Source organism: Haplochromis burtoni, unplaced genomic scaffold, assembly GCF_018398535.1.
Source record: "Haplochromis burtoni strain Fernald_Lab_line unplaced genomic scaffold, NCSU_Asbu1 Contig_137, whole genome shotgun sequence".
In the NCBI taxonomy this organism is placed as follows: domain Eukaryota; kingdom Metazoa; phylum Chordata; class Actinopteri; order Cichliformes; family Cichlidae; genus Haplochromis; species Haplochromis burtoni.
Window position 1 is genome coordinate 1534606 of NW_024582498.1, and position 26797 is coordinate 1561402.

General features: G+C 37.8%; 1 protein-coding gene across 1 annotated transcript in view; it reads left to right on the forward strand.

The window, feature by feature from the left end:
* brinp1 (bone morphogenetic protein/retinoic acid inducible neural-specific 1) overlaps positions 1 to 15185 on the forward strand; it is a 109576-nt gene extending 94391 nt beyond the window's left edge. The window contains exons 7-8 of the mRNA XM_005931159.3: positions 3492 to 3714; positions 10499 to 15185. Coding sequence (XP_005931221.1) covers positions 3492 to 3714; positions 10499 to 11639 — 1364 coding nt within the window. The 3' untranslated portion in view covers positions 11640 to 15185. The remainder of the gene's footprint in view (positions 1 to 3491; positions 3715 to 10498) is intronic.
* The last annotated feature ends 11612 nt before the right edge of the window (positions 15186 to 26797 follow it).

Here is a 26797-nt window from a genome sequence, read left to right on the forward strand (position 1 = left end):
GAAAAACACTCACATGGGACTGTGACTTCTTTTTTTTAATGACAGTAAATAGCAAAATGATCACGTAACCAGATGCTAATTACACAATGTAAAGGTGTCTGTAGAAGTGAGTGCAAATGCAGGCACAAAGGCGGCAGTAGAAGTTTGGACACAGCAGAGAAAAAACACATATTGTGCCTTATTGTTTTATGGCAAGGCACCATGTATATCTATTATTAATACGAAATAAAAGTGTCTTGATACAACCTGCCAGCAACAGATAAATATATTTATGCACCATAGGGGTAAGTTAATGTTAGTCATGAAGGTCACTGAGTGCAGTACATCTTCAAAGAAGTACTTGAAAAGAAAGAACACTGGAAGAAGCCAAATAAAAGAACATAACTTATTTTCAGACCAAAGCACAAAGAGTTGTGCGGCCTCTGCTAAACATTTGAAAAATAAATGCTTGAGAACAGATTCAAAAACCTCAAAGCATCAGATTGACATATGATATAGACAATCTGTATAATTCAGCATGTGTAAATGTAATGACAGGGCACATTCAGTGCCTGCTAATATTTGCAGCACTGGAGTATTCTGCTGCTTAAACTAAATGGTACACCAACATTGGTTTGTGGAAATGTTCTGCAGGTACTATAGAAAAGAGAGCTGATGTGACACTACATGATTCATTTATTGCTTAGCATTCCTTTCAAAAGACAGAGCTGTGGCAGTATAACATTACTGGCTGTGAGAAAAGCTGCAGCTGCTCTGCTTATGCTCATTTTAGCTGTGACTGTTGCTTTGTTGATATTGCTCAGACTCAGCTGCATTTGTAGTTGAATGTATTCAGTGAATTTCTCTCATTAAACTTAGTCAAGAAAAACATAATTATGCAATACATGCTTGGATTTTACAATAGTTTTTTTTGTGTTTTTTTTTTCAGATATAAAACAACAGTCAGGCTATCAAACAATGCCTGTATGTGGTTAGTATGTAGGTAGTTTATCTGGGTATATACTGCCTCAGCACTGAGTGAGAGCACTGACCAAACTGGTTTATCTACTTATTTAGCTACAGTGATTCCCGAAGTTACACCTGTTCCTTATGAAATAGGCTATGCAGACATTATTGTGGCTGAAGATAAAACGAAGGCAATGAGCCAATACGCAAGTAATTGCAAAGTGCAATTTTAGTGTGACGTAAACTTTGTCCTATGGGATCCAAAACAAATGTTCACATACACAAAGATAACCCAAGTAAATGCAAAATGAATTTTTACAAAATTAAGTATGTTTTCCGAAAACCCTTGGTGATCCTAAAGATGAGTTTTTGGCAAATGTGACATGAGCCTTTGTCTTCTGGTTTTCACCTTGGAATTCTCCCTTGGATGCCATTTTTCCGCAGTCTCTTTCTTATCTTTCTTGTTGAATCATGAACACTGACCTTAACTGAGGCAAGAGAGCCCTGCAGTTCTTTAGTTGTTGTTTTGGCTTCTTTTAAGACCTCCTGGATGAGTTGTTAATGTAGTCTTGGAATATTTTCAGTAGGCCAGCCACTCTTCGGAAGCTTCACCGCTGTTTTCTTCATTTGTGGATAATGGCTGTCATCATGGTTTGCTTGAGTCCAAAAACCTTAGAAATGACTTGTAGCCCTTTTCAAATTGATGACTTTGCTTCTCAGCTGTTTCTTTAAATTGTGGCATGATGTGTTGCTTCTTGAGACATTTAAATCTACTTCACTTTGTCTGACAGGTTATATTGGACTCTTTGATTCAACGTGCTGGTAGTAATCAGGTCTGAATCTGGCTAGAAAGGGGGACATTTGATTTTTTTGTTGTTGTTGTTTTTTTATGTAGGGCTTGTTAGGTCCTTTTGATAAATGAAAATCATGAATTAAACACATTTTAATTTAGTTGGGTTATCTGTGTATAATAATTAAACTTACCCAGTGATCTGAAACAGTTAAGTGTGACAAATATATTAAAACTACAAAATCAACACGAGGGGAAATACTTTTTTTTACAGTACCATAAAGTGCTACATCTGAGTATAATTTAAGGTCATTTTTTAAAATCTACAAGCTGCTGCTACATAGTTTAGTTTATCTAATGCCACATCAATTGATTTTCTTTGATTGTCTCAGATTTTTATTTTTTATTTTCACTTTTTTATACAAATGGCATAGGATATCCGTACAATCTGGTGAAAAATACATGTGATACAAAACAACAAAGTGAAATGTAATGGCACAATGGGTGAAGTATGGTTACATTGTGAGAGCTTTAATCTCTAGATAAGGTGTGCTGGATGGCTTAAGATAAGGACTATGTGGAAGCACTTTCAAGGAAGGAGTCCTTGACGGCTTTGAAGCCTGTATAAAAGGACTTGGCAACTATTAAACTGGCATTGGGAGTGACTCAATAAAAGCGATGTTTTTTGGTGGGAGAATCAGATATATCTGAATACTGAGTGCTGGAGACACCCGGCTTTTCTAGGAAAAGGGAGGTACCTGACATTTCTGAAAGCTGGGTGGAGGGATATGGCAAGTTCAAAACAGGGGAGGAGAAGAAATCTGGCTTCTTTGAAGAAGAAGAGGAAAGGAGCTCTGATATGCCTGTGCAGAGGGTGGAGGAAATTCTGACATTTCACGGCAATGGTTGAAAAGGGGTTCTCAACTGTGGTTAATTCTGTTAAACTGTCTTGAGGAGGACTGCAGGAGGGTTCGGCTGTACAACTGCATCTCTTGAATATGGGATTTGTTGTTCACGAACAGAGTGGAGCAGTTTTTAACTGTGTCCAATAATATTTATGTCATACTTTTCATGGTAGACTATTGCATCAAGTTTATAGCTTTAACAAACTTTTTGCATTTATAACAAACACTATAAATGCAAAATTATTGCTCTTGTTGTTCGTCTACTTTTGAACTGTATTCAGTTTAAACTGCAGGAATTAAAATGTTTAATTAATGAGCTTAGTATTAAGGATGGATGAACAATGAGTTAATCTGAATTAACTGACTCAGTTGATTAGCACGCCAAATACAAGCCTCTTTGTCCATGTGTATTTTTGTCCATTTGTATTTTTCAAGCATCTTCATGCTCATTGTTGCTGAAAATTGAAGCTATCGTTGAAAACAGCAGTTGTCTATGGAGGAGACAAACAAGAATTTTTAGAGGCAGAAAGAGGGACACAAGGACAATCATCACCACTGGTTGGAACAAATTTGTTGAGGCAGCAATCTTGAAAAGGTGTCGGGGAGCACAGAGTGAGAGGGTGTTTACTGCGCTGAGAGTCTCATTTCTCTTCAAATACTCACAGCAGTCGAAGTACAAAAAGCACAGTACAGACATGAAAAAAACGATGTCAAACCTCACGTTTGAAGATATAAACTTGGAAACTATAACTTGTAAAACGTACTTTGTTGCAAATATTACAACAACAGTTGTCTCCAGCTGTTTTTTTGTTTATTTTTGTTCTTTTAACGGTTCCCTCTCTGTCACCTAGATGAGTTCAAGTCATTTCTGAAGAGGCTGCCCTCCACTCATTTCCTCCCCATCAGCAGTGTGCATCTTCTCTGGGGCAGCGACTGGGATTTGCAGGCCCGCTACAGGCTTCTTCAGAGCTCCCTGGAGGTGCAGCGACTGAAGATCCAGCGCACCGCCCGCAAGCTCTTCAGCCTCAGCATCCGCTGTCACCACAATCCCAACCACCAGATGCCTAGGGAGAGGTGGGTAAAAAAAAAACTTAATTCAATGTTCTGTTCAAAATTAGCTATGAATTTACTCAGACAAGCCTAATGTGCTGTTTCTGGTCTTAACATTTTTGGGATATCTGCTTTTTTAAAAGTAAAAGAAGATATTAAAATGTATCTTGCAGAGGAGTGACATCTTTCAGGGAAATTTCCCTTTTGGATTGATGTATGGGTTCTGTTTTATTTGGTGCTCCTTGAAGCGTGCACAGTGAGGATGACATCCATTATACATTTTAACTTATGGTTCTGTTGTTTCTGTCCATCAAGTCAACTTAGTGCTGAGGCTTGCACATGCCGAAAACACTCTACCTCACTCTTGTATTTCACTTTGCAATCTAAAAGGGGGGGAAAAAATAGCTGTGGGAGTTTTCTTGATAGGTCATTGCACACATCTGTCACCACCTACTGCAGTTGCAGCTTAAGAGCCTTGCTGCGGATGTGCCATTGTGTCAGCGCTGCATGAAATGCCAGGAATTTTCAACCATCCACTCTAGCAAATATCAGAAAACACTATGCAAAATATGCAAAGTTCCTGGCTTCCACATGAAACACCCCCAAAACTGTTATGTGTAGGGGATGTCACCACATAAATGGAAACAGAATCCGTAAAATATTCATTTAAGTGGTCTGAAAATGAGCCGCTGTCAACTGTCACTGACAGAAAAAGAGCACACCCACATTTGTGCGTGAGAGTTGGCAAAGGTTTGTTCTGAAGTGTTATCAAAGAGCTGCAGTATGCGCTTCCCCGTCCATGGAGTATGCATCAAGAGTGCCTGATGGCACTGGAAATAAGAGCTGCATGTTTATTTGCTTGCTTGTGTAAGACAACTTTGCATCAGATGAAGGAATTATTTGGTTTTATTATAACCGTGTGCATTTGCAGTACATATATACATACAACATTAAGATTTTCCTTTCCGTTAAGATATTACCAACAAGGACTCCAGTCCTTCCATTTTTTCCAGTCAAACCATAACAGATAGTCAATGAAGAGACTGAGGCAAAGTTGAAGGCCTGTGTGTTTAAGATGTGTTCCAACGCATCTTCATGTCAGTCAGGCTGTAGGTTGATGAAGATGTGAAAAAAAAACTATATTGCTTGGTTCCAGAGATGAAAAACTGGTGCATCGGGATTCGAAATGACAGCAACACACATCCCTTGTGAGAGATCATTTGGCCCCTCTCCAGTTCATACTGTATATCAGACCCCTAGTGGGAAGGATCCACTTGCTATTTTGCATTATTCTACTTTGAGAGTAGTGTTCATCAACCTCCGAGATATTTTACTGAAGAAAGAATTGTATTTGTACAAGCTTGCTTTTAACCCAGAATGTTTTTAACCTTACCAAACTATGATTCAGTGTAACGAAGGTAAACCTTGATAATACCCATCATCAATATGTAACTGATAAATTAAGGTTAACAGTTAATAGTTTGCGAAAGGTTAACAAATCCTATAAACATTATTTCAGCTGATATTAAGTTAAAGTTTACAATTGTTTAAAAGCATATGAGCGGGTGGCTGGACTGTGAACCTGAACAAACCTGGAACGGCTTTTTCCACTACTATTGTATTTCTTTTTTATATACAGGATTCACTTTTGCTTTTCTTTAGTTTAGTTGTTTGGTTAGGTTAAGGAAAAGATCATGGTAAATGGTTTTTAACCCTGCATGGCTTAATATTATCTAGTGCATTCAGACTTTACTTTTGTTCTTTGTCATGTCATGTAAATCTTCATTATGAAGCCTTAATAACAGTGAAATGCATAAAATTGACAAAAATTATACTTCAGGTAATTGTTACTGTCGCTTCTCAGGATTATGAAGCAATACCTGATACACTGTAACCAGTGATGGGAATAATGGCGTTACAAGTAACGGTGTTACTAATGGCGTTACTTTTTTTCAGTAATGAGTAATCTAACTAATTACTATTTCTATCATTACAACGCGGTTACAGTTACTAACAAGAAAACGCGGTCCGTTACTATTTTTCAACAAGCAGACGGTTGAAGCTGTCTTCAGCTTACCGCATCTTATATCAGTTGCACAGAAGTAGCTGTAAGTAATCTGGACGCTACAGCCTTAAGCAGCTGCGCGCGCTCCCGTGGGCAGTTATCACTTTCTGGCAGACAATTACTTTTTGGCACAACACCTCGAGCTAGGGGGCAAAACAATCGCATGAGTGCTGCTGTTTGACTGAGGAAGAATAAAGTAGTCGTGGTAAGCCAATCACATGACCACTTCAAGATGACAAAGCAACAAGGTGATATATACCAGTTTTTAAATTGTGCTGAGAGGCCAAGTAAAACCAGAGTCATGATAAACAAGATATACGCGGCGTTTTTTCCTCAATCGTTTCATCACTTTTACTGTCTATGGACAGCGCTAGCAGACACTCTCTGCTTATGAGCAAAAAATTTAAAAAACAAATGAACCAAAAAAGGTCCCGTTCCTGTTGGTGGAAAAATGCACCATGTCGACCAATCAAAAAATTATATGGCAACATGACATTTGGTTGTTTAGGAAGAGGGGGAAGTTTTAGGAGTGACGGCGAGAGAGAGAGAGAGAGAGAGAGACAGCAGAAAAAGAGAGAGAGCGAGTTTTGAGATGTGAGAGATTTGTGACGTTTAGCGTGTTTGGAGTGTGTAGTTAATGTGTTGTCTTGTGTAGTTAGTGTGTAGTGTTGTGGATAGTTTTGTGTTGTGTGTCAGAACAATGAGGCGACTGCTGTCTCCAGGTAGAAACAGGAGTGATACACCTGCTGCTGTCAGACTTGCAGGCATCAGGCTGTGATGTTCTCCTTTATAGTGGACAGAAATTATTTTTTGGAGTGGCACAAATAGTTTGTGTGGCATCTTATTGATGCAGAACAGCTGATTGTTCTGTAAATAGTTTGAAATGGTTATTAAAAAGGGGTAAGGTAAATGGCTGCAAACAACAAAGTTGTTTGCAAAACCTGTGCATAGGATTTTAAAATTGACAATTTATATTTACATTTAAAGTTATAAAATATGATTCATTAAACATGTTTGCGCTTGTTACAGCAAAAATATAACTTTCTACTCGGATTTTATGTTTTTTGCCTGATTTTAGATCAATTGTGTTAATACAGTATATCAAAATGAAAACATAACTGTAAATTCAGACACATGAGGTTGTGCTGAAAAGAATGACACCAAACAAGGCAAAGTAAATAGTTTTTAAAGGTGAAATGTAGAGGTCAAATCAAAAGTACCTAAAAATGGCCAATTAAACTCTGGACCCCAGAGGGTTAAACATTTTTCTTAAAGTAACGCAATAGTTACTTTTCAAGTAATTAATTACTTTTAGAATCTTGTAACTCAGTTACTTTTTTGAAGAAGTTACTAGTAACTATAATTAATTACTTTTTCAAAGTAACTTGCCCAACACTGATTATAACTGATAATATATAATTAATAATGTAAATTTGTATCATAAAATATAACAAATAAGCATAAATTCGAACATCACAAATGACTAAACATTCATTCTCATTTTATTGTCTGTTAACAATTAAAACAAATGACACGCTACTGACAAAAGTTTCATAAACTACTTTTTAATATTGAGCATTATGAGGTGCTACCTGTTGTTGGGAAGGAGAAATACAGCAATGTGACAGCAGAATTAATGCTATTAAATTACAAGTATCTCAGTGAAACAAAGATTAGAAAGGGAGAAAGGGAAATCATTCCATTAGATTTGTTAACGCTAATAAGACAAATCTAATATCAGGATCTTAGCTCCAAATACCAATATGTAATACAAAGGTGATATTAGATCGGTAATTTATGAGAAGGCTGTGGCTGCGTGTTTTTGCAATATGGTGGAGTGAGAGAAAAGGAGATTAGATGTGAAAAGGTGAAGTAAAATCTGTAATCTAATTTGGGATCATGCAAACATTCATAGTGCAGAAATGCAAACATAACACATACATATATAACTTAAAGGAGAGGGGAATATTTATCTATAGCTGGTGATAAGCAGTCTGAAAGGATGAAGGTATACTTGTTTCTGAGTCCAAGTAATGATAATAAAAACTTCTTAATATTAACTTACCAAACAATTTAATAAATTTTAATCTGCGTTGTCCCTTTACTAGTGCTTGCTACATAAACCCAAACAATAAACACATTTATACATACAAAGACAGGAAAATGAACACATCTGTTTTCCTATTAACATATACTTACAGATATTCTGAATATCTGATAGGATTTTTATTTGACATGACGAGTTTATACAGTATACAATACTGTACTAAAGTTTTGACCCAACGCTCGTTTGTTTATATTTTGGTTGGAAAACAAGAAACACCTGGAACAATTTATTGAAATATGTATACATGAAAAATACCGTAAACAAGGCAAAATAGAGTTTGTATTGTTGTACAGTTTTTTTTAACACAAGCTGAACTAGGCAAGTTTTCTAATGTTTAAGCAGTTTTGAAAAATAGTCCTCCAGGCTTCCTGAAGGAAATTCCAAGGCTCTTCTTTAAATGTCAGCTACCTTTTGTTCCATTTTCTGTCAAGCTGTTCCCACACTGCTAATTCTGAGGTCCGGCTCTGGAGAGGCCAATCCTTGACTGTTCTATTGTGTGTTTATCTATCCAGGTATGCTTTTACTGCATGAGCAGTATGTTTGGGATCAATGTCATGCTGAAAAATGAAGCTGTTGCCAGTCAGATGTTTTCAGATGGTATTAAATGGTGAATTAAAATCTGATGGTGCTTTTTTGTGTTCTGTGGTGTTGGGGAATTTTTGACAAGATTCCCAACACCACTGACTGAAATTCAGCCCAAGCCATTCAGTTTGATTCAATTGAATTTTATTTATATAGCACCAGATCACAACAGCTGCCTGGAGGTGCAAACCATGACATAGCCTTCACTGTGTTTTATATATGGCTGTAGACACCCACCATTCTACATATTTCCACTTTGAATCAAACATTTTAAATTTTGATTTATTACTCTATCAGACCTGTTGCCACCGATCTTGTGTAATTTGGCATGCCTCAGCCTTTTCTCCCTGTTTCCCTCCTGAAGAATGGCTTCTTGACAGCCACCCTTCCACTGAGGCCATTTCTGATGAGGCTTCAGCGACCAGTAGCTGGATCAGCTGAAGGGCCAGATGCATCTCTCAGGTCCTGTGTCTTTGCTGGATTTTTTCCTATTTCTTAGGGACATGGCTTATAGCTGCTGTTCATCTCCTGTAGACAGTTACAAAGTGAAATATTTCTCTGAAATTGGAACATAAAAAAAAGGTCCAAGTACTAAATTGATCAAAAAAGTAGGCAATGTCTACAGATAAACCTTTGAAAGACCTTCAGGAAGCCTGAAGAACTGTTGCTCAAGACTGCTTTCTTGGAAGCAAAATGTGAAGAAATGAAGAGTTACTAAGGACTTTTTCCGATATACAAATGTAGAGTTTATACAGATTTTTGACACAGGTATAGTATTTTAGGAAAACAAAAGGCATTCTTATCAAAATAACACAGATTCAGCTAACCTTTTGCACCATGCAGAATATTTTGTGAGTAAGAGAGCTTAAAAAATTCAGCCAAACATCATCAAGGAAGTAGTATGCTGTATGAATTGCAACGACAAGTAAGCTTATTCACTGCTTTGAAGAAGATCCTGGGTTTTCCACCTGCATGGTCTTTGTTGGGTTTGTTTTCTGACTCTAGTCAGAAGTATTCTTTGTTATATCTGGTATTCTTTATTTTACTCTGCCATTTTGACCGGATATTGTTATTCCTTTTCACCTTTGTCTAACCCATTCACCTACTTTTGTGTTCATGCCTCTACAGCATTCTTCAGGAAAGAAATGTTATGTGTCATTGTATGTTGATGAGGGATTGCCATAAAGTCTGTCTGTCTGTCTGTCTGTCTATCAATCAATCCATATCTCAGTTTGGAGCTCATCATAGAGAAATCAAAGTATGTGCTTCCATTGTTCTCTTTGGTTGATCTCTTCTTGTTATGGTATCACTTGTGGCAATGTCATATATCATTGTCAGTACTTAAAATAATTTACTTGTCAAACTAACCTTGACCAGCAATACTTTCTGAAATCAAAATTCAGATTTCATCTTCTACAGTCAAAAAAGAAGTTCCAGTACTGTCAGGATGACAAGGAAGGATGTCTGATGGGGGCAAAGACAAGACAGGAATATCAAGCAATGCTTTCCACCAAAGGGAAATAACCGGCCCTATCTACTAAAAATTATGTCCCTATCCAACCCCAAGGCACTGTAAATTATGCTGCAAAGCAAACACATTTTCTAGTCTTATATCAGATCAATTGGAATTAATATTATGGATGTATCTGTTTTAACTCTAGCAATGATCTTTTTCACAACCCAAAAAAGTACATTTAGTTAATCACAGCAAGTGAAAATGTAATGTAGAAGTCAAACAGTAATACAAAATTAAGTGAAAACAGTAATAGTCCTACCGAGGAAGACAAACCCAAGTTACCAGGGTGAAATTATGCCTCACACATGCCTCATTCACTCCATCAACTCCTCAGGGTTCTCTTTAATATGCTGGCCTTTTGTTGGAGAGAAAATATACTTTCTTTTCCTGATGAGAATTTAACATGTATACATTTTAACTTTATAGGCATTTACTGGTGTGCGTTCTTTTCGCTGTTCTTGTCACACTAGATTGAGATTAAAATTTCCTGATCACTGCTAATGCTCTTATGCTTTTTTTCTGTCTTTTGCCTCTTTAGATCTGTGATGCAGTGGCTCAACAGGGTTCAGTCTTTCCTGTACTGCAATGAGAATGGGTTTTGGGGGACCTTCCTGGAGAGCCAACGGACGTGTGTGTGCCACACAGGTGTCACACTGTGCCAGCGACCCATACCATGTGTCATAGGTGGAAACAACAGCTGTGCCATGTGCAGCCTGGCAAACATCTCACAATGTGGCTCATGCAACAAGGGCTACAAGTTGTATCGTGGTCGCTGTGAACCTCAGAATGTGGACTCAGAACGTAGCGAGCAGTTCATCAGCTTTGAAACTGATCTGGACTTTCAGGACTTGGAACTCAAATACCTGTTACAGAAAATGGATTCACGTTTGTACATTCATACTACTTTCATTAGTAATGAGATCCGACTAGAGACATTCTTTGACCCACGCTGGCGTAAGCGCATGTCCCTGACTCTCAAAAGTAACAAAAACAGGATGGACTACCTCCACATGATAATTGGTTTATCAATGAAGATCTGCCAGATGCGAAACAGCAGCATTGACCCCATGTTCTTTGTTTATGTCAACCCATTTAGTGGTAGCCACTCTGAAGGCTGGAGCATGCCCTTTGGTGAGCATGGTTACCCACGCTGGGAAAAGGTACGGCTGCAGAACTCCCAGTGCTTCAACTGGACTCTTGTACTGGGTAACCGGTGGAAGACCTTCTTTGAGACGGTGCACATTTATTTGCGTAGTCGTGCCAAGGTCCCATCTGGCCTCCGCAATGATACAGGACAGGGCCCGGTGGACCTCGCAGACCCGAACAAGCGCCAGATCTACATAAAAATCTCCGATATCCAAGTTTTTGGTTACAGCCTGCGCTTTAATGCAGACTTGCTTCGTAGTGCTGTGCAGCAGGTTAACCAGTCATACACACAAGGTACACAGTTTTACTCCTCCTCATCTGTTATGCTCCTCTTATTGGACATTAGGGATCGGATAAACCGTCTAGCGCCTCCCTCTGCACCTGGCAAACCCCAGCTGGACCTCTTCTCTTGTATGCTAAAGCATAGGCTCAAGCTCAACAACAGCGAGATGATTCGAGTGAATCATGCATTGGACATGTACAGCACAGAGATATTAAAACAGTCTGATCACCTGACTGCTAAACTCTGTTGAACATTCACATAAGGACAGCAAGTTTAACAGAAACACCCGACAAATGAACTATGGGGGTATATTACTCTTACTTTTTTTCTCTTTTTCATTTTTTGACCTTTTCTGCCTTTTGATGTAATATTAACTTTGTAAGCATAATTCTTAAAGAGAAAAAGGAAAAGGCAGTGATGAAAAGCTTTTCTGGCGTATAAAGAAGAATACTGAAACAACTATAAGGACTGTATCATATTTGTCCCAGCATGTCTGTAAATCCCTAAAAGAACTTAAAATGAGAAAGAGACAGAAAAAAACAACAAAACAAAACAAAAAACATGAAATTTATGTACTGGTAAAAAAGAGGCCTTGATTTTACTCTGAGGGATCAAAGGTTATATCTGAAACTGCCATTCTTTATTGAAAAAAAAGGAAAAAAAAACATTTTTAAAAGAAATAATAATAACACAAGGGCAGACCAGATATCACTTCATTCTAGCTAATGAGCTAAACGACAGTTTAATATTCAAAATGTTTATACATTGTAAGGATTAAGTATCCCTAGTGAGTAAGTAGTCAACACATTACTGATAGACTTTATTACATTTCAGACCCACGGTGAATCTGCATTGCTCTTTGTGAGTTATGAGGCACTCTGTCATTGTTCTGACACATAAGGCACACAGCAGGGCAGTAATGGATAGTCATGTCAAAACAAAAGCCAGCTGTTTATATATACATATGTGGTTGAATGTGTGTGTATGCGAGAGCGTGCGCTTGTGTATATCCTTTTTATTATTATTATTATTATTATTATTATTATTATTATTATTATTATTTGGCTTGATGCTTATTGCTGTTTGTTAATTGAATGTGTCATTTGAGATTGACTCCAGTCTTTGCTAATTCTTGCATTTGGAGCGCTTCTTCCCGTGTTTGAAATTCAAGCTGTGTTTTCCACAAGGCAGTACCTCCTGGTGCGTGAGTGCAATATTGTGGTCTGAAGATTTAACAATCAATGCTATTTTGTACAGCTTTGCAAAATGTACATGTTGTGACTGCTGATTTGTGGAGCTTTTCAGCACCAAGAGCAAAATGTAAGCATTCATCATTCAGGCACGTTTGCAAGACAATTTAAAGCCATACACTTCCCTGAGGTAGACATAAAGTAAAGTAAGTTCATAACCTTTATTCACTTCATAACACATGGAAAAAATGTTCAAGTTATATGTTTTTGTTTTAGTCCCTCAGCTGATTTCAGATAAGAGCACAGCAAAAGGGAAGTTGACAGAGGAGAGTGTATATTATATTGAATAGGAATGTCTTGTAAAGCCATTGATTTTTCATGTTGTTACACAGGGGGAAAAAAAAAAGAAAAATATGAAGAAATGGTTGAATACTAAAGTATAAAATACCCTTTTGGCAGTGTTTAATCTGTACGCTTTTGATGGCCATGTGTATAAATGTCTGTTTTCCTTTTGCGATATGAAATCAATAACATTTTTTGCATGTTGCTGGAAGCATCAACAACTCTCATCATCCAAATGAAATATAAAACACTACCTATGTATTAATGGTCAAACTTTATTTGGGTAATCCAATGATGAAATATTTCTACTACTGTTAACTTTTTGTAGGTCTAGTCCTTTGCTTGGATGTTTGTTAACAAAGATGTTGTACAACCAAGTTGGTCTGGCCATTTTCGGGAGTTCAAACTTTAAAAAAAAAAAAAAAAAAAAAACGGGGGACATTGAGTAGTTGCTGTCATCTAAGCCAAACTCTGTAAAACAAAACAAAAACAGAAAGCTGTCAGAAATCCATATTTTTCCAAGTGTTCCGCCAACATTAATATTATTTTTTTTATGTGCTAGTCTCTTGATGTAGATAGTTAACAGTATTAGTACTTTAGTTCAATTATATGTTCCTTTAACCTAACTTGTTTTCTTACATTGTAATGACACTAGTCTATGGGGTCAGTCGTAAGTGTAGACAGTGGTAATGAGTTATGATTTTCATCTGGGTGACAATGACAATGAAGGTGTAATTCCTAAACCAAGCCCTGGACTAACATGTCATTACACTTACTCAGCTTCAGATTTCACTGCGTCAGAATTCCAACTTGAATAGCATCAGTATCTCATCTAACTTTGTTTTACAAAGATTACTCGTATGTTTTCTTATTATGTTGCCAGTCTTGTGAAGCATGTTTATTGCCTGGGAGGTGCTTTTTTTTGTTTTTTTGTTTTAAATCACAACTGACTATAAAGCATTATTACAAACTAAAATGACATTCAGGAGATATAATTGTTAATAGCGGAATAGGTTGATTTGTATAAGTTTGGATAACAACAGCTCAGCTTGCCAGCCTTTGCTCTGTTTTGGTGAATTAATCGAGGCTGTGTCATAAAAACAAGTTGCGTCTTGTAGCACTAGGACAGTTAGTTCATGTTCACATGGTAATGGTGTGTTCAGAGCAAACTCAAGTAGAATCACATATGATCAGAATTTACCAGAATCCCATAATTCAGTCTACTGTTCTCCAAGGTTTATCTAACTTTTTCAGTTTCTGTATAAAAGAAGTTAAGTCATATAATTCCAGATGCCCATACATAGCAACAATGGACTAGGCATCCATTTATGATTGTCAGTGATGTCAGGAGAATATCATCATTGGCATATTTTCATGCATGTGGAAAACTTTAGGCAAATATCAAACAGAGCTGAGGCTGACAAGGTGATGCCCTAAAATGGCCCTATATATACACATTTCTTGATTGTTTAGCATCATTATTGGACTATCCAAATGAATTGTCTCCATTTCATTATTATTATTATTATTATTATTATTATTATTATTATTATTATTATTATTATTAAGTGCCTGTTATTGATCCCTTTAACATGTTTAGACCTGGAGTAAAACTTTGAGATATTAAACAGAAGAATGACACTGAATTACTTTCAGAATTTAAGACCATACATGTTGAAATATAATCTTTTATTGTCCTCCTGGCAGCTACGCCGTCAGGTGTGCGCATGTGGGGAAGCTGACCACCAGACAGAGACAACAGATGACTCAAAGTAATGGTGGATATTTATTGTCTCCTGCTGTACAATATATCTGTAAATATGAACACTGTTACAGTAACATTGCTCTGCTACAGTAACAATATTATAAAATATAACAGTATTGAAAGGGAATACAAAGACTACTTCAAAAAGGCCCTCCATTTGAGTACATTAGCACAAAGTACAGGGCACTCATGTCTTATGTATCTAATTAGAATCATGACCATTTATGACTGTTTTTATATTGTCAAAGTGTATATTAAAATTTAGTTTTGAACCACTTGCAAGATCCATAAAACAAGCACATTTTCTTGTATGGCATTATGCTACCACAGTGTTGCTTATTGTATATGTATCCATGGATATGTCTGATAATGATTTTTACACCTAATACCTTGCCTATGTACTTATTTTGCTATTCTTTTGGGATCATTATCAGCTTATTTTAAATGAATGTTTCATATAATAATCTATTTCTCATTAAAATGCTATATTTAATAAGAAGAGCAATGCTTGTTTGTACAAATTCCCTATATGAAGTTTTTTGCACATCTAGTTTTGCCATAGTTGCAATGGTAAATGAATGGCTGGATAATAAGTTATTTGTTTGGCTACATTTTTATTTTTTTTGTTTGCTTGTTGCTTGACCTCAGTGTTTTTTTTCTCTTATCATACAAATCAAACTGGTGTGTTCATCTGCTGAACCACTTAATAATTGTACGTTTAGTAACAGCATTCTGTGGCTAAAAGTGGTGCTAACACAAAGTTGGTAGAAAATGTTTTGGGTTTGATTTGTTAAAGGCCTCTGTGAGACCAGACAAAAGCATAGAAGATGCAGTCTCACTTTTTATTTCAAAAGAAAAAAAACTTTTAAGGGAATAGTATTGTATTTTGTATATATTCATTTAGTTTTCTTTGATCTTTTAAAAGTACTTTAAGAATTTTGTAGTACAATAAAAATTCTGTGATAATCTTGAAAGAAAGGCAGATGTGAAATGTAAAAGTGAAATCAGAGATCAAATGGAACATGATATTTGAATGCAGCTTTTTGAGATATTTAAAACTCCTCTATAGCTATATCATTTCCTAAATGATGCTAATACAAATAAAGACAATAGTGCTTCAGGCATAGTTTTAAGGATAAAGACATTTTATGAAAGTCTAACTTTATTTGACCTTTAAGAAAAAGTTCAAAGTAATATGATATTTAGAATCCTTATACATCCCTTATACGTGTAAGAATGGTAGTAAGAAACATGGCATTATTACCTCTTTGTTATCATATCAATCTATTGACCTTAAAAGAGAGGTCAGAGGTCAAAGGTGATATGACACGGGGTAAAAATGCATTACAAATACATATATTTACAAAATTCTAAACATGGAACTAATTAGTGATAGGCTCCAAGTCCTTGCATTTAGTGGTTCACTTTAAGAGAAAAAGGAGTAATAATAATAATAGTCTTTAATATACTTCAGTACACATAAAGCAACTGGTTAACATGACTTAAAAAAAAATAAAAAATCCAAGTTTAAAGAGCTCATAGTTTGCTTTGGGACACTTTACATTTAGTTTATTGTGTTTTCTGCATGCTAGAAGTCTTCAAAGTTGCCAAGCGTAAATTCCACACAAAGTTGTTTTTTCCTACACACACAAGAGGAAAAGACATAGAAAAGAAAACTGCCTAAAAGGCCTCATTTGCTTTCCAGCTTTGTAATCTCTGTCTTATCTACACCACCAACAGCTAGTTTTGCACACTCTCAGACAATGAATGAGTAGCTGCCTCAAAGTTGGACATTTTTAATTACCCACCTAGTCACTTATCTCACTCTGGAATGGAAGACCCAACGGAATAAAATTATTTTTGATGGACAGAGTTACAGTCAGGAAAAACTTTCCTGCTGAGAGTTAGAAATTCTGCAAAGATAAAAACGGATGTGAAATCACAAAAAAATGTGTGACTAGCCATTTTTATTTAGAATTTCCTATAGCTATCGTCATTATCTTAAAACGAATTAACACAAGCACTCTAAAAGTTGCTATCCACATAATCGTCTTTTTTTTTGTTTGTTTTTTAAATTTCTGCGTTGCAAGATTTCAGTAGGTATGGAAGGACGACATGTTTTTAAACAAAACAATATATTATTTGTTTAATTCACCACAGGTTGTTCCTTTATAGAAATTGTTCTGCCATCTTAGTCAGTGATTTGAACTAAAAGGATAGGTTTTACAAAATGAAACTGAAGGAAAGCTTTTAAGATAATTTGATTCAAATACAATGTAAGTGAGGCAGCTGTTCTAACAGTTACAGGACACACACCAAAGAGCTTTGCACTCAAGCCACGCAGAAAATTCCAGGCTACTTTATTAAAAATACATAAATAAATAAGTCAACATAAAAAAAACATACCTAGGTAATTTTGGTTAAGTCACTTTCCTCCTGTCTCTCTGGGTTATACCTCATTGAACGAGGAATATATAAGTTCCAAGAAAGCAGTCTAAATAAGTCACAAAAGACTACACTGTGATTCTAACTTTAATATTTGAATACTGTGGAGAGGCAGCCTTAATGTTATGGATGTAGTTACTGAAGTTATTTTGGTTGCTTAATTTTCCAACTCCAGGTTGCACATAATTTTCATTGAATGTGCTTGTATTTGTATGTGGGACCAAGAAAAATAAGTGGCCTGATACGTGCCTGATGTCTCATCTATACGATGCTCAGTTGTTGGAGCACAGCAGGGTGTATGACCTTTATGTCATTGTTGGTGAGATCCCACACTGAGTGTCATATTGACACTGCTGAGGAATTGGGCCACCTCAGACAGCCGATGCTTTCTGCCAAATTATTAAAAGGTCACAGACCCTTAATTGATTGAAGTCAGTAATTATTGTCCTTTCTCCAGGGAGCCCTTGTATCTTATTTAAGCCACACTCAGTCCTAAGAAGTGTTGGGTTTACAACTACAGACATCTCTTTGGGATCCTATATTTCAGAAAAAGCAAAAGAGGAAACCCTTTTTCTTGAGATGCTGGGCAAGGCTTTTCTAAGAAGAAAATTAAAGACAACTGCAGAGAGGGTGCCAAGCGCACTAGCTCCTGTTGCCTAAGAGAAAATGATTGAGGAGAAGGGTGCTGGTCCCCCATCTCCTCAACACCCACAATGGCCAACTCCAGTACCTGAATGTTTCTTTTGATGAGTATTTCTGTTCTGCCTTCTTCTGCTCAGTCTCATTTTCCTAAAACAGGGTTAACGGCAGTCAAAACAATAAACTCCAATTTTTAAACTTTTCTCTTGAATATTAGTATTTGCATGCACGTAAGATTGCCATGTACCATTTGAGAATAATTCCAAAACTAACAACAGTATTAACTGAAGGAATGCATTGCATGTAAATGGAGCTGTGATATGCTTCAGTACTAACTAATCAAATCACCCACTTCAAAAGTGACACAGAAATGCAGGTTGTATTTCCCATATCACATATTGTTGTACAGATTTAATGTATAATAATGTAAAAGTATCTTGTGTCTACTGAGACCAACCATTCACACCTCTTTTGAATACGCGAGAAGTGCTACCCAGTACTGGTAATAATGGTACCAGGAAATGGACCATGATGCACTGATGCCCCTCATTCTGTCAGAGGATCTGGCTGCCTCTAGGGCACCTACAGGAAATGTTTATATATGTATCTGTGCAGGCCAGGATATCACCTCAATAGGTAGTTTTGCTATTTGGTGTGAAGTAAACATTTGGCCTCTCTATCCACCATCACTACACCTGGAGCACTTCCTCACTGGCACCTCCTTTGCATCAGTATTCCTTGCGAATGCAGACCAGAGGGAAGTGTGGGCAAAAAAATAAAATGCAGTGAAGACACCCGTTAGTTTGGTTTGAAACCTGAAATATCCATTGAGGAGACTGCAACCAGTGTTTTAGCAACATTTTATTTGGGTCGCTTAATCATGCCACATGTGGGCAGTCATGTCATGCTACTGGGCTGCTGTCCAATTAATTCTACTTACCTTTCATTGTTTTGAAGTTTGAAATAAAATAGTTTTTAAACTAATACTAAAACTAACATTTCAGTTAGTTAGCTTTTAAACACACTCTCTTTGTTAGTGGTTAACCACTGTGTGGTTCTATTTCTGGTTGTTGACTACTCTGTAAACAAAGAGAGATTTTGCCTCATAGGCCATGCAGAGTCTGCTGGTACCAATGCTCAACTCTCCTCCTGGCTGTTCTGGATGCCTTTGTTTGACAGAGAAAATCATTGGATCTCCATCCTCTGCCAAATCCTAGAGGATGAACTATTGCTGCCTCTTTCTTTTCTGTAGAAGCATTTTACAATCCATCACCACACATCCATGGACTGGTCCTTCACTAAACATATAATCTGAGTCATTGATGGTCACATCAATCCATGAGGAAGACCGTGGTCCAATTTTGCAGGCTCCTAATCCTAATGCCTAGAACCGTTTCACACCTAGTGCTTCAGAACCATGGACATCATCCAGACAGGAGAAGGAATGAGTAAAAAAATTATATATTCCAACACTGCGATCTGTCTCACTGGTCAAAAGGGTCGAGGTGCTAAGCAAGATTAAAATGTCTATTTGACCCAATGGTAACTCCAGCCAATGACCAACCCTGAAGTTAACTGTCTCTGGGGTTGGCCCTAGTACTGGGAGTCACCCCGCTTGAATTCCTCACAAAGCTGACCAGGTCCAAGTTCATTAAACCATGCTTACCTCATGCTACAACTCTCATCACTGGTCACTTGATCATTAGAAATACCTTGGTTACTTTGCTCAATCATGGCATAGACATGTATGGTTAGTTTATCTAGTTATTCTCCATTATACCACTACATAAACTCAAAAAGTGAAAAATATTGCTGCTAGGCACCTTACAACAGAATGATATATACATGTAATAATGATATGTTTACATGGAATGAAAATACAAATGACAATGGAAATGGAATGTATACATGGAAATGTAAGTCTCTGGTTTTAATACACATTCTACCCTGCTGGATTCACATCTTGTCTGTCAATCTAAATTTACCTGCAGGCTGATCATTTAACCTCAAGCTGCTGCCTTCATAGTAATTAATTTTCATTTGAAACGCAGACAGCTGGGAGATCGTTATTAACACATTATATAAAAGTTATAAATTATTTTGCATGTCAGTGAGTGAAATAAATATTTCATCCCCCAGTAAAACATGGCTTAATACTTGATGGACAAACTCTTGCTGACAAGCACAACAGTAAGACATTTCTTATAGTTGGCCACCAGGTTTACACAAATCTCAGGAGGGAATGTTGACCCACTCTTCTTTACAGAAACTCTCCAGATACTTTAGGTTTCTTGCCTGTCGCTTAGCAACTCTCCACACTTTTTCTGTAGTGCTGAGGTCTGGAGACTGGCTAGGCTACTCCATGACCTGAATGTGCTTCTTCTTTAGCCACTCTTTGGTTGGTTTGGCAATATGGTTTAGGTCAATGTCATATTGGAAAACCCATCCGTGACCCACCTTCAGTGTTTTGGGTGAGGGAAAGTGGTTTGTGTTCAAGATTTTACAGTACATGGTCCCATCTATTAGCCTCTTAATAGTGTTTAGTCATCCTCTGTATATTATAATAATGATTAGCATCAACAAAATATTTCAAATAAAAATACAATTTGACACAAAATTTAGCGGTGCAGTTCTGTCGCAGACACACATTTTGGTAACCATTAAGTACAGCCAGTATATGTTGAATGTGATACATGAAAGAAATGCAAGCAGAGACCCTCAAATTTACAGTGGGATGGTTAAAATATCCTGATGAAATAAATCTGAAAATCAAAAGAATAAGTTAAAACAAATCTTTTTTTTAAATTATAGATTTTAATTATTGCTGTTTGTGTTATGATGTTTGTGCAAAGGTTTGTTCAGATTGACCCATCTGCTTAGGAGGAGATAGGGGTAGATACAGACATACATACAAAAGCTATAATCACGATAGCAAGATATTATAGGCATTTACCTTTATGACAAACATCAGCTACCTTTAACCCCATGAACTCTTTATTCAAATATTTTTAAATTAAGTCACATCAGTTGTTGTTGTGCTCCTCCTCTGGTTGCTCTGAATTCCACAAAAAAGAATTGCCCTTCTAAGTTCAAGATCTAGTTGCTTCCTCTGCACAATTTATTGATCTCCATCTTTCTCAAGCCTGCTGAAGGTGGGGAGTTATCATTTTTTCTTAATAAGGAATGGTTTAAGTGTCCTTTTGTTTCCTTAGGTATTTTTACTGCACTTAAAATTCCTAACATTGTGATTATTGGCATTGTTCCTTTCGTTTTGATGCATGCTCAATCATCCAGGTAAGTAAATCCCCAAAAGTTGATTCCATTCATCATGACGTAGCGTTTTCAGTGGGAAAAATGTTTCGTCACTCATCCAATGACTCAGTCTCAGCTGACTGCAGGTTTCCCCAATCTTATAAATAGAACATTTGCATAATGAAGGAACAATGGGCTGGCAGGTCAAGTATTGTTTGTTTGTTTTGTATTTTTGTTTATAGACCCCCCAAAATGCAGCAATTCTTATTCTTAAGTCAGAGTTCTTATTCTTGGTGACTCAAACATTCCCGTATGCCACCCTACACACCCTATGTCAGGTGGTTTTTTGAGCTTACTGATTTATTTAACCTCCCACTTTCAATGTACAGTTATATCAAGGGTAATAGACACCAATAATTTGAATTTAAGCTTATTAAATAATAAAGAATAGGTTTATCACAACACAAAGAAAAATATTTTATATGTGACAAGTCACAAATCTATATGTGACTTATTTCTAACTGATTCTTTTTCTCAAACTGCACAACTAAAACCATGGGTTCCCCCACGTGCCAAATTCAATTTTTTCATATTTGCCCACAAGTAGTTATTAGTGCACCTTATCCACTGTTTTTTTGTTTTGTTTTTTTTGTTGTTGCCTGTCCCATTTGGCTCTTTTGCCATCAGAATTATTGTCGAAAGGCGAAGAAAGATGCCCAATGGATTTACTTTACCAAATGGACCATCCCAGCCTTGCCGTAATGGTCATTAAATTTTTAAAAAAGAGTGGACTTCATATTTGAACTATAATGACACTCCCGAAACATCAGCTTCTGTTCTATGGGAAGCAGGGAAAGCTGTGATGAGAGGTAAAATAATTTCTTTCTCATCACATAAAAAGAAAAAAGAAAACAAAAATATTCAGGAATTAGAAAAAAACATCAAATCACTAGAAGAAGCCTACGCGTCCCACCAAGATCAGGAAACATTGAACAAAATACGCAAAACAAAACTAGAATTAAATGAGATAATTGATAAAAAAACAAAATTCTTAGTACAAAGACTACGCTTACAAAATTATGAACATGGTAATAAATCCGGTCAATTTCTAGCAAACCAGCTAAAAATAAATAAAGAAAAAACAACTATATGTGCTGTTCAAGATTCATCTGGGAACACAATATATGACCCGAAACAAATAAACAACATTTTCAGGGATTTCTATAAAACGTTGTATTCACCACAAATAAACCCATCTAAAAAGGAAATTGATCAGTTTTTGGACAACATAACTCTTCCAAAATTATTAGACACTCAAGCAATGGCACTGGATTCACCACTGACACCAGGTGAACTCCAGGAAGCCCTGATAAGTATGCCCAATAATAAGGCTCCAGGTCCAGATGGCTTTCCTGCAGAATTCTACAAAGAATTCTGGTCGATTCTAGCACCAGTTTTCTACAGAACGTTGTTGGAAATTAAAGAAAAGGGCAGACTTCCATCAAATATGAATTCTGCAAACATTAATCTCCTGCTAAAACCAGGCAAAGACCCTGTATATCCCTCAAGCTATCGTCCAATATCCCTTATAAATGTAGACCTTAAAATAATCTGCAAAGCTCTCTCAAAGAGACTGGAGAAAATAACCCCCCTCTTAATTCATCCTGACCAAACTGGTTTCATAAAAGGTAGGCACTCATCAACAAATACACGTAGATTACTTAACCCTTTAAGACCTACCATAGAACCAAGTCCGCCAGAGCTTATATTATTTTTTACATGTTGTAGTGCCATTTGTGGGAGCATTTCAAGTTGCTATACATCAATACAACTGTTATAGCCCATATTTTAATAATATGTATGCATTAAGTCCATAGTAACTACATTAATTGCAAAAAAGTGCAATAAACTACAAAAAAATTGAAAATCGTTTTTGTTTTGTTTTTTTACATATATTTCTACTTGGAGAAATTTAAGAGGTTTATCCCTCAAAACTTTAAATACAAAAAAGTTGCAAAAAATAGTTTACAACAACAGGAAATTTATTTTGAGTGTCTTCATAGTTTTATTTTGGAGATACAGCAATTTTTATATACTGCAGGAAAAACGAAAAAACAATCCTATGATGCAAATTTGCAAAGAAAACAGCAGGTGCATCAAAATAAGTGCAATTTGAGTTCTAAGCATCCCAGAAACTATTCAGAAAAGCATAAAGTCAAACATGACTTATAAAAACACCAGTATAGGCTTTTAAGGCCTACAAATAAAAAAACCTCTGGTTTTGGGCAGGTAATGGCGGACATGTGATTGTTCGCGCTGATGTCTGTTTCAATGTGGGAAGTGTTACGAACAGCTGATCAGATCGGCAAAGCGTGTTTCTGGAATATTATGTTTTTGTTCCTGCAAGCGCTTTTTATGCAATATTTGCAAAGCTATATGTGGAAGGAAACCATGACCTAGGACAAGCTGATGGCATAAGATGTAAGTACAACTCCTCCGGTTTCATATACAAAAAAAATTATTGCGCTAGCTTACGCGGTTCCGGTTCTACAGGGATTTAAAAATAGTTACACAAAACGGAGCGTGCCTGCTCTGACCGGTTTTAAAGGGTTAATAATAGACTATATACAGTAAAAACCTAGAAACTACAATATTCTCTTTAGACGCAGAAAAAGCATTTGACAGAGTTAACTGGAAATTTCTATTTGCAACTTTACACAAATTTGGTTTTGGATCCTCTTTCATAAACTGGTTAAAAATATTATATAATTCCCCAACAGCTTGTGTTAGAACAAATGACCAGACATCCTCCAGCTTCTGTCTCTTGAGGGGCACCAGGCAGGGATGCCCACTCTCCCCTTCACTGTTTGCAATTTTATTGAACCACTAGCAGCAGCAATTAGACAGAATTCAGTAATTAAGGGCATAAAATGCAAGAACGTGGAACATAAAATCAGCCTTTATGCGGATGATGTGTTACTTTTTCTCCAAAACTCACAAACCAATATCTCTGGGGTGATTGAATTGATAAACTCTTTTGCAAGAATATCAGATTACTCAATTAACTGGTCAAAATCTACAGTCCTTCCTTAATTGCTCCTTCCATAATTCCTCTTCTACACCACTGCAATCGGGAAATATAAAATATTTAGGTATTAATGTTTCTCCCAAGCTTGCAGATCTAACTAAATTAAACCATATCCCACTTTTAAAGAAGGTAGAAGATGATCTGGCTAGTGGAAATGTCTACCCATATCACTCATGGGAAGGGTTGCCGCTATAAAAATGATGGTCTTACCAAAAATAAATTATTTATTCTCAATGATCCCAACTAAACCGCCACAAGATTGGTTCAGATCTCTAGATTCATGTATGTCCAAATTCCTTTGGAAAAATAAACCCCCACGTATAAGCTTAAAAACACTACAAAAGACCAAGGATAAAGGAGGATTAGAACTACCTAACTTTCAGCACTACTTCTTAGCCAACAGGCTTCAGTTTATCTCAGGATGGCTAAAACATACCCTCTTAGATGAACCTTGGCTAGATGTAGAACAAGCACTTTGCAATAATCTAGAGATCTCAGACCTACCATTTATCAGCTCAAACATCCAACGACATGAATGCTTTAAAAGCATCAACATCAGCTCTTCTCTGACAGCATGGTGGGAGTTTCTAAAATTGACGGCGTCTTCATTAATCCCATGCAAACGTACACCTATCTGGAACAACCCTGACATATTACAAAACAATAATATGATAAACTTTTCAGATTGGAGTGGTAAAGGAATCAAATATTTAGAACATATACTAGAAGGAACAGAATTTATTTCATTTGACAGACTAGTTACACAATATGGGATCAACAAGAAAAGATTTTTAGAATATCAACAAATTAAATCCATAGTAAAAAAGAAATTTAAACCGGGTCAAGTTGAACTACAAACACCACCAAGTGTGGTTCAATTTCTTACTCTTAAAACCCCCAAATTACTTATCCAAAATATACAGAATGCTTTCTAAAACAGATGAATCAATATCACTTCCTATTGCAAAATGGGAAGCGGATTTATCAGTTAACTTAGACCTAAAACTTCTGGTCTCAGATTATGCTTAAAAACCTTTCATCTTAATTAGAAATCCCAGTCTTCAATTAATTCAATACAAAATACTACATAGAGTGCACTATACAGGTCATCGGATGTTCAAGATGGGCTTTACGTCTACCAACAACTGCTCACACTGCCAAACCAATTCACCGGACAATTAATATCCACGCTCTTTGGTTCTGTCCACCAGTTCAGATGCTGCTCCTGGGTGGGTCTGGGACGGGGTGGGGTTCTGGGGGTGCTCCGTCTCTGGGCTGGGGCCCTGGCTGGGCCTTGAGTCCTGGTTGGTGTGTCGCCGCGGTTGTGGGTGGGCGGATGGGTGTATGGGGTGCCGTCAGTGCATCGAGTCACCTGGGGGGCTCTTCAACTGGTGGGGGAGGCTGTTACATCTTGCAGGAGGTCTCCTCTCTTCAGGAACTCACTCTGCAGGAGGGGGAGATATAGGAGAGGTGGAGGAAGATCTCAGCCTGGGCGTCTATTGTCTTGTGTAGTCTGGAAGATGAGTGGATGATGGGGTGGGTGCAGTTTTCTCTGTAGTGGGGTCGGGTGGGACTGTCCCGGGCTCTGTGGGGCCGGGCAGTGCTGCTGAACTGGGCCCCGGTCCGGATGGGCCGGTGCTCTCTGGCAGGTAGCTCCATGCCCTCCTGGGTTTTAAATGCACCTTAGAACACACATGCATCAACACTACAATGAGCGGGCGGAGGGAGGTTTGGAGTCTTCACACACCCCCGTTCTCTGCGGCCTGTGGAGCGGGGGGGGGAGGAGTTGGCCGTCCGATGGGGTCTGGATGTGGGGCCTCCCTGCTGCTGCGGAGTCGGGGCGGTCTGCTTCTCTCCACCCCAGGGAAAAGGGTAACACCACCTGGGTCTGGGTGCAGTTTCCCCCTCCAGGGGCAAGGGTACCTAGACCCGGTTCGTAGAGTACGCTTGGGGAGTGTGATTGTGTGTACAGTGTCTCTTTATGTCTGTCTCCACATTGGGTGAGTGTTGAGTAATTGCATATGAGAGCATGAGGGTGGGAATGGATGTTTGTATCTGTGTGTGCCTGTTTGTCTGTGTCTATATGTCAGGTCGGGTATCAGACGCCACCTCTCTGGGGACATCTCAGGCCCTCCAAGGTATGGAGGCCTATCTCCCCCCACCACTTCCCCTGCCAGTGGCAGACGCCCTCAGACATCGGTGCTTGGTGGTTCTTTGTGTCCGGGGATGGGCGTCCAGGTACACACCGGCTCACTCCTTGGTGGCTGCTTGTCGGGGCCTGGAGCCTGGGGCTCGCTCGGGCCATTCGGGGGTGGGGTGCCCTCGACCTCTCGGCCTGGGGCTCGGTCACTCAGGCACGTCACTGCAACCCCCCTGGCTTCTGCTCCGCGGCTGCTGAGTGAGCCCTCATCTGGGACTCTCCTCAGCTCTTTCTGGGATATCGTGCGGCTGCCCCTCTGTTGGTCTTCCTTGGTCTCTTGTGTTCTGGGGGCCTCTGGATGTCTGGAGTCTTGATCTCCTCCATACCTGCTTCATGCCCTAGAGGACAGGGCTGTGGCTCCCCACACCCTCTAACAGATCATTACACGAAGGAACCTCTTTCTTTCTCCCCTTTCTTTCCCCCAGTCAAGTCTGTCCTGTATTTAGCAAAGTGAAAATAAAATAAACAATAAAAGGTGAATCAAATA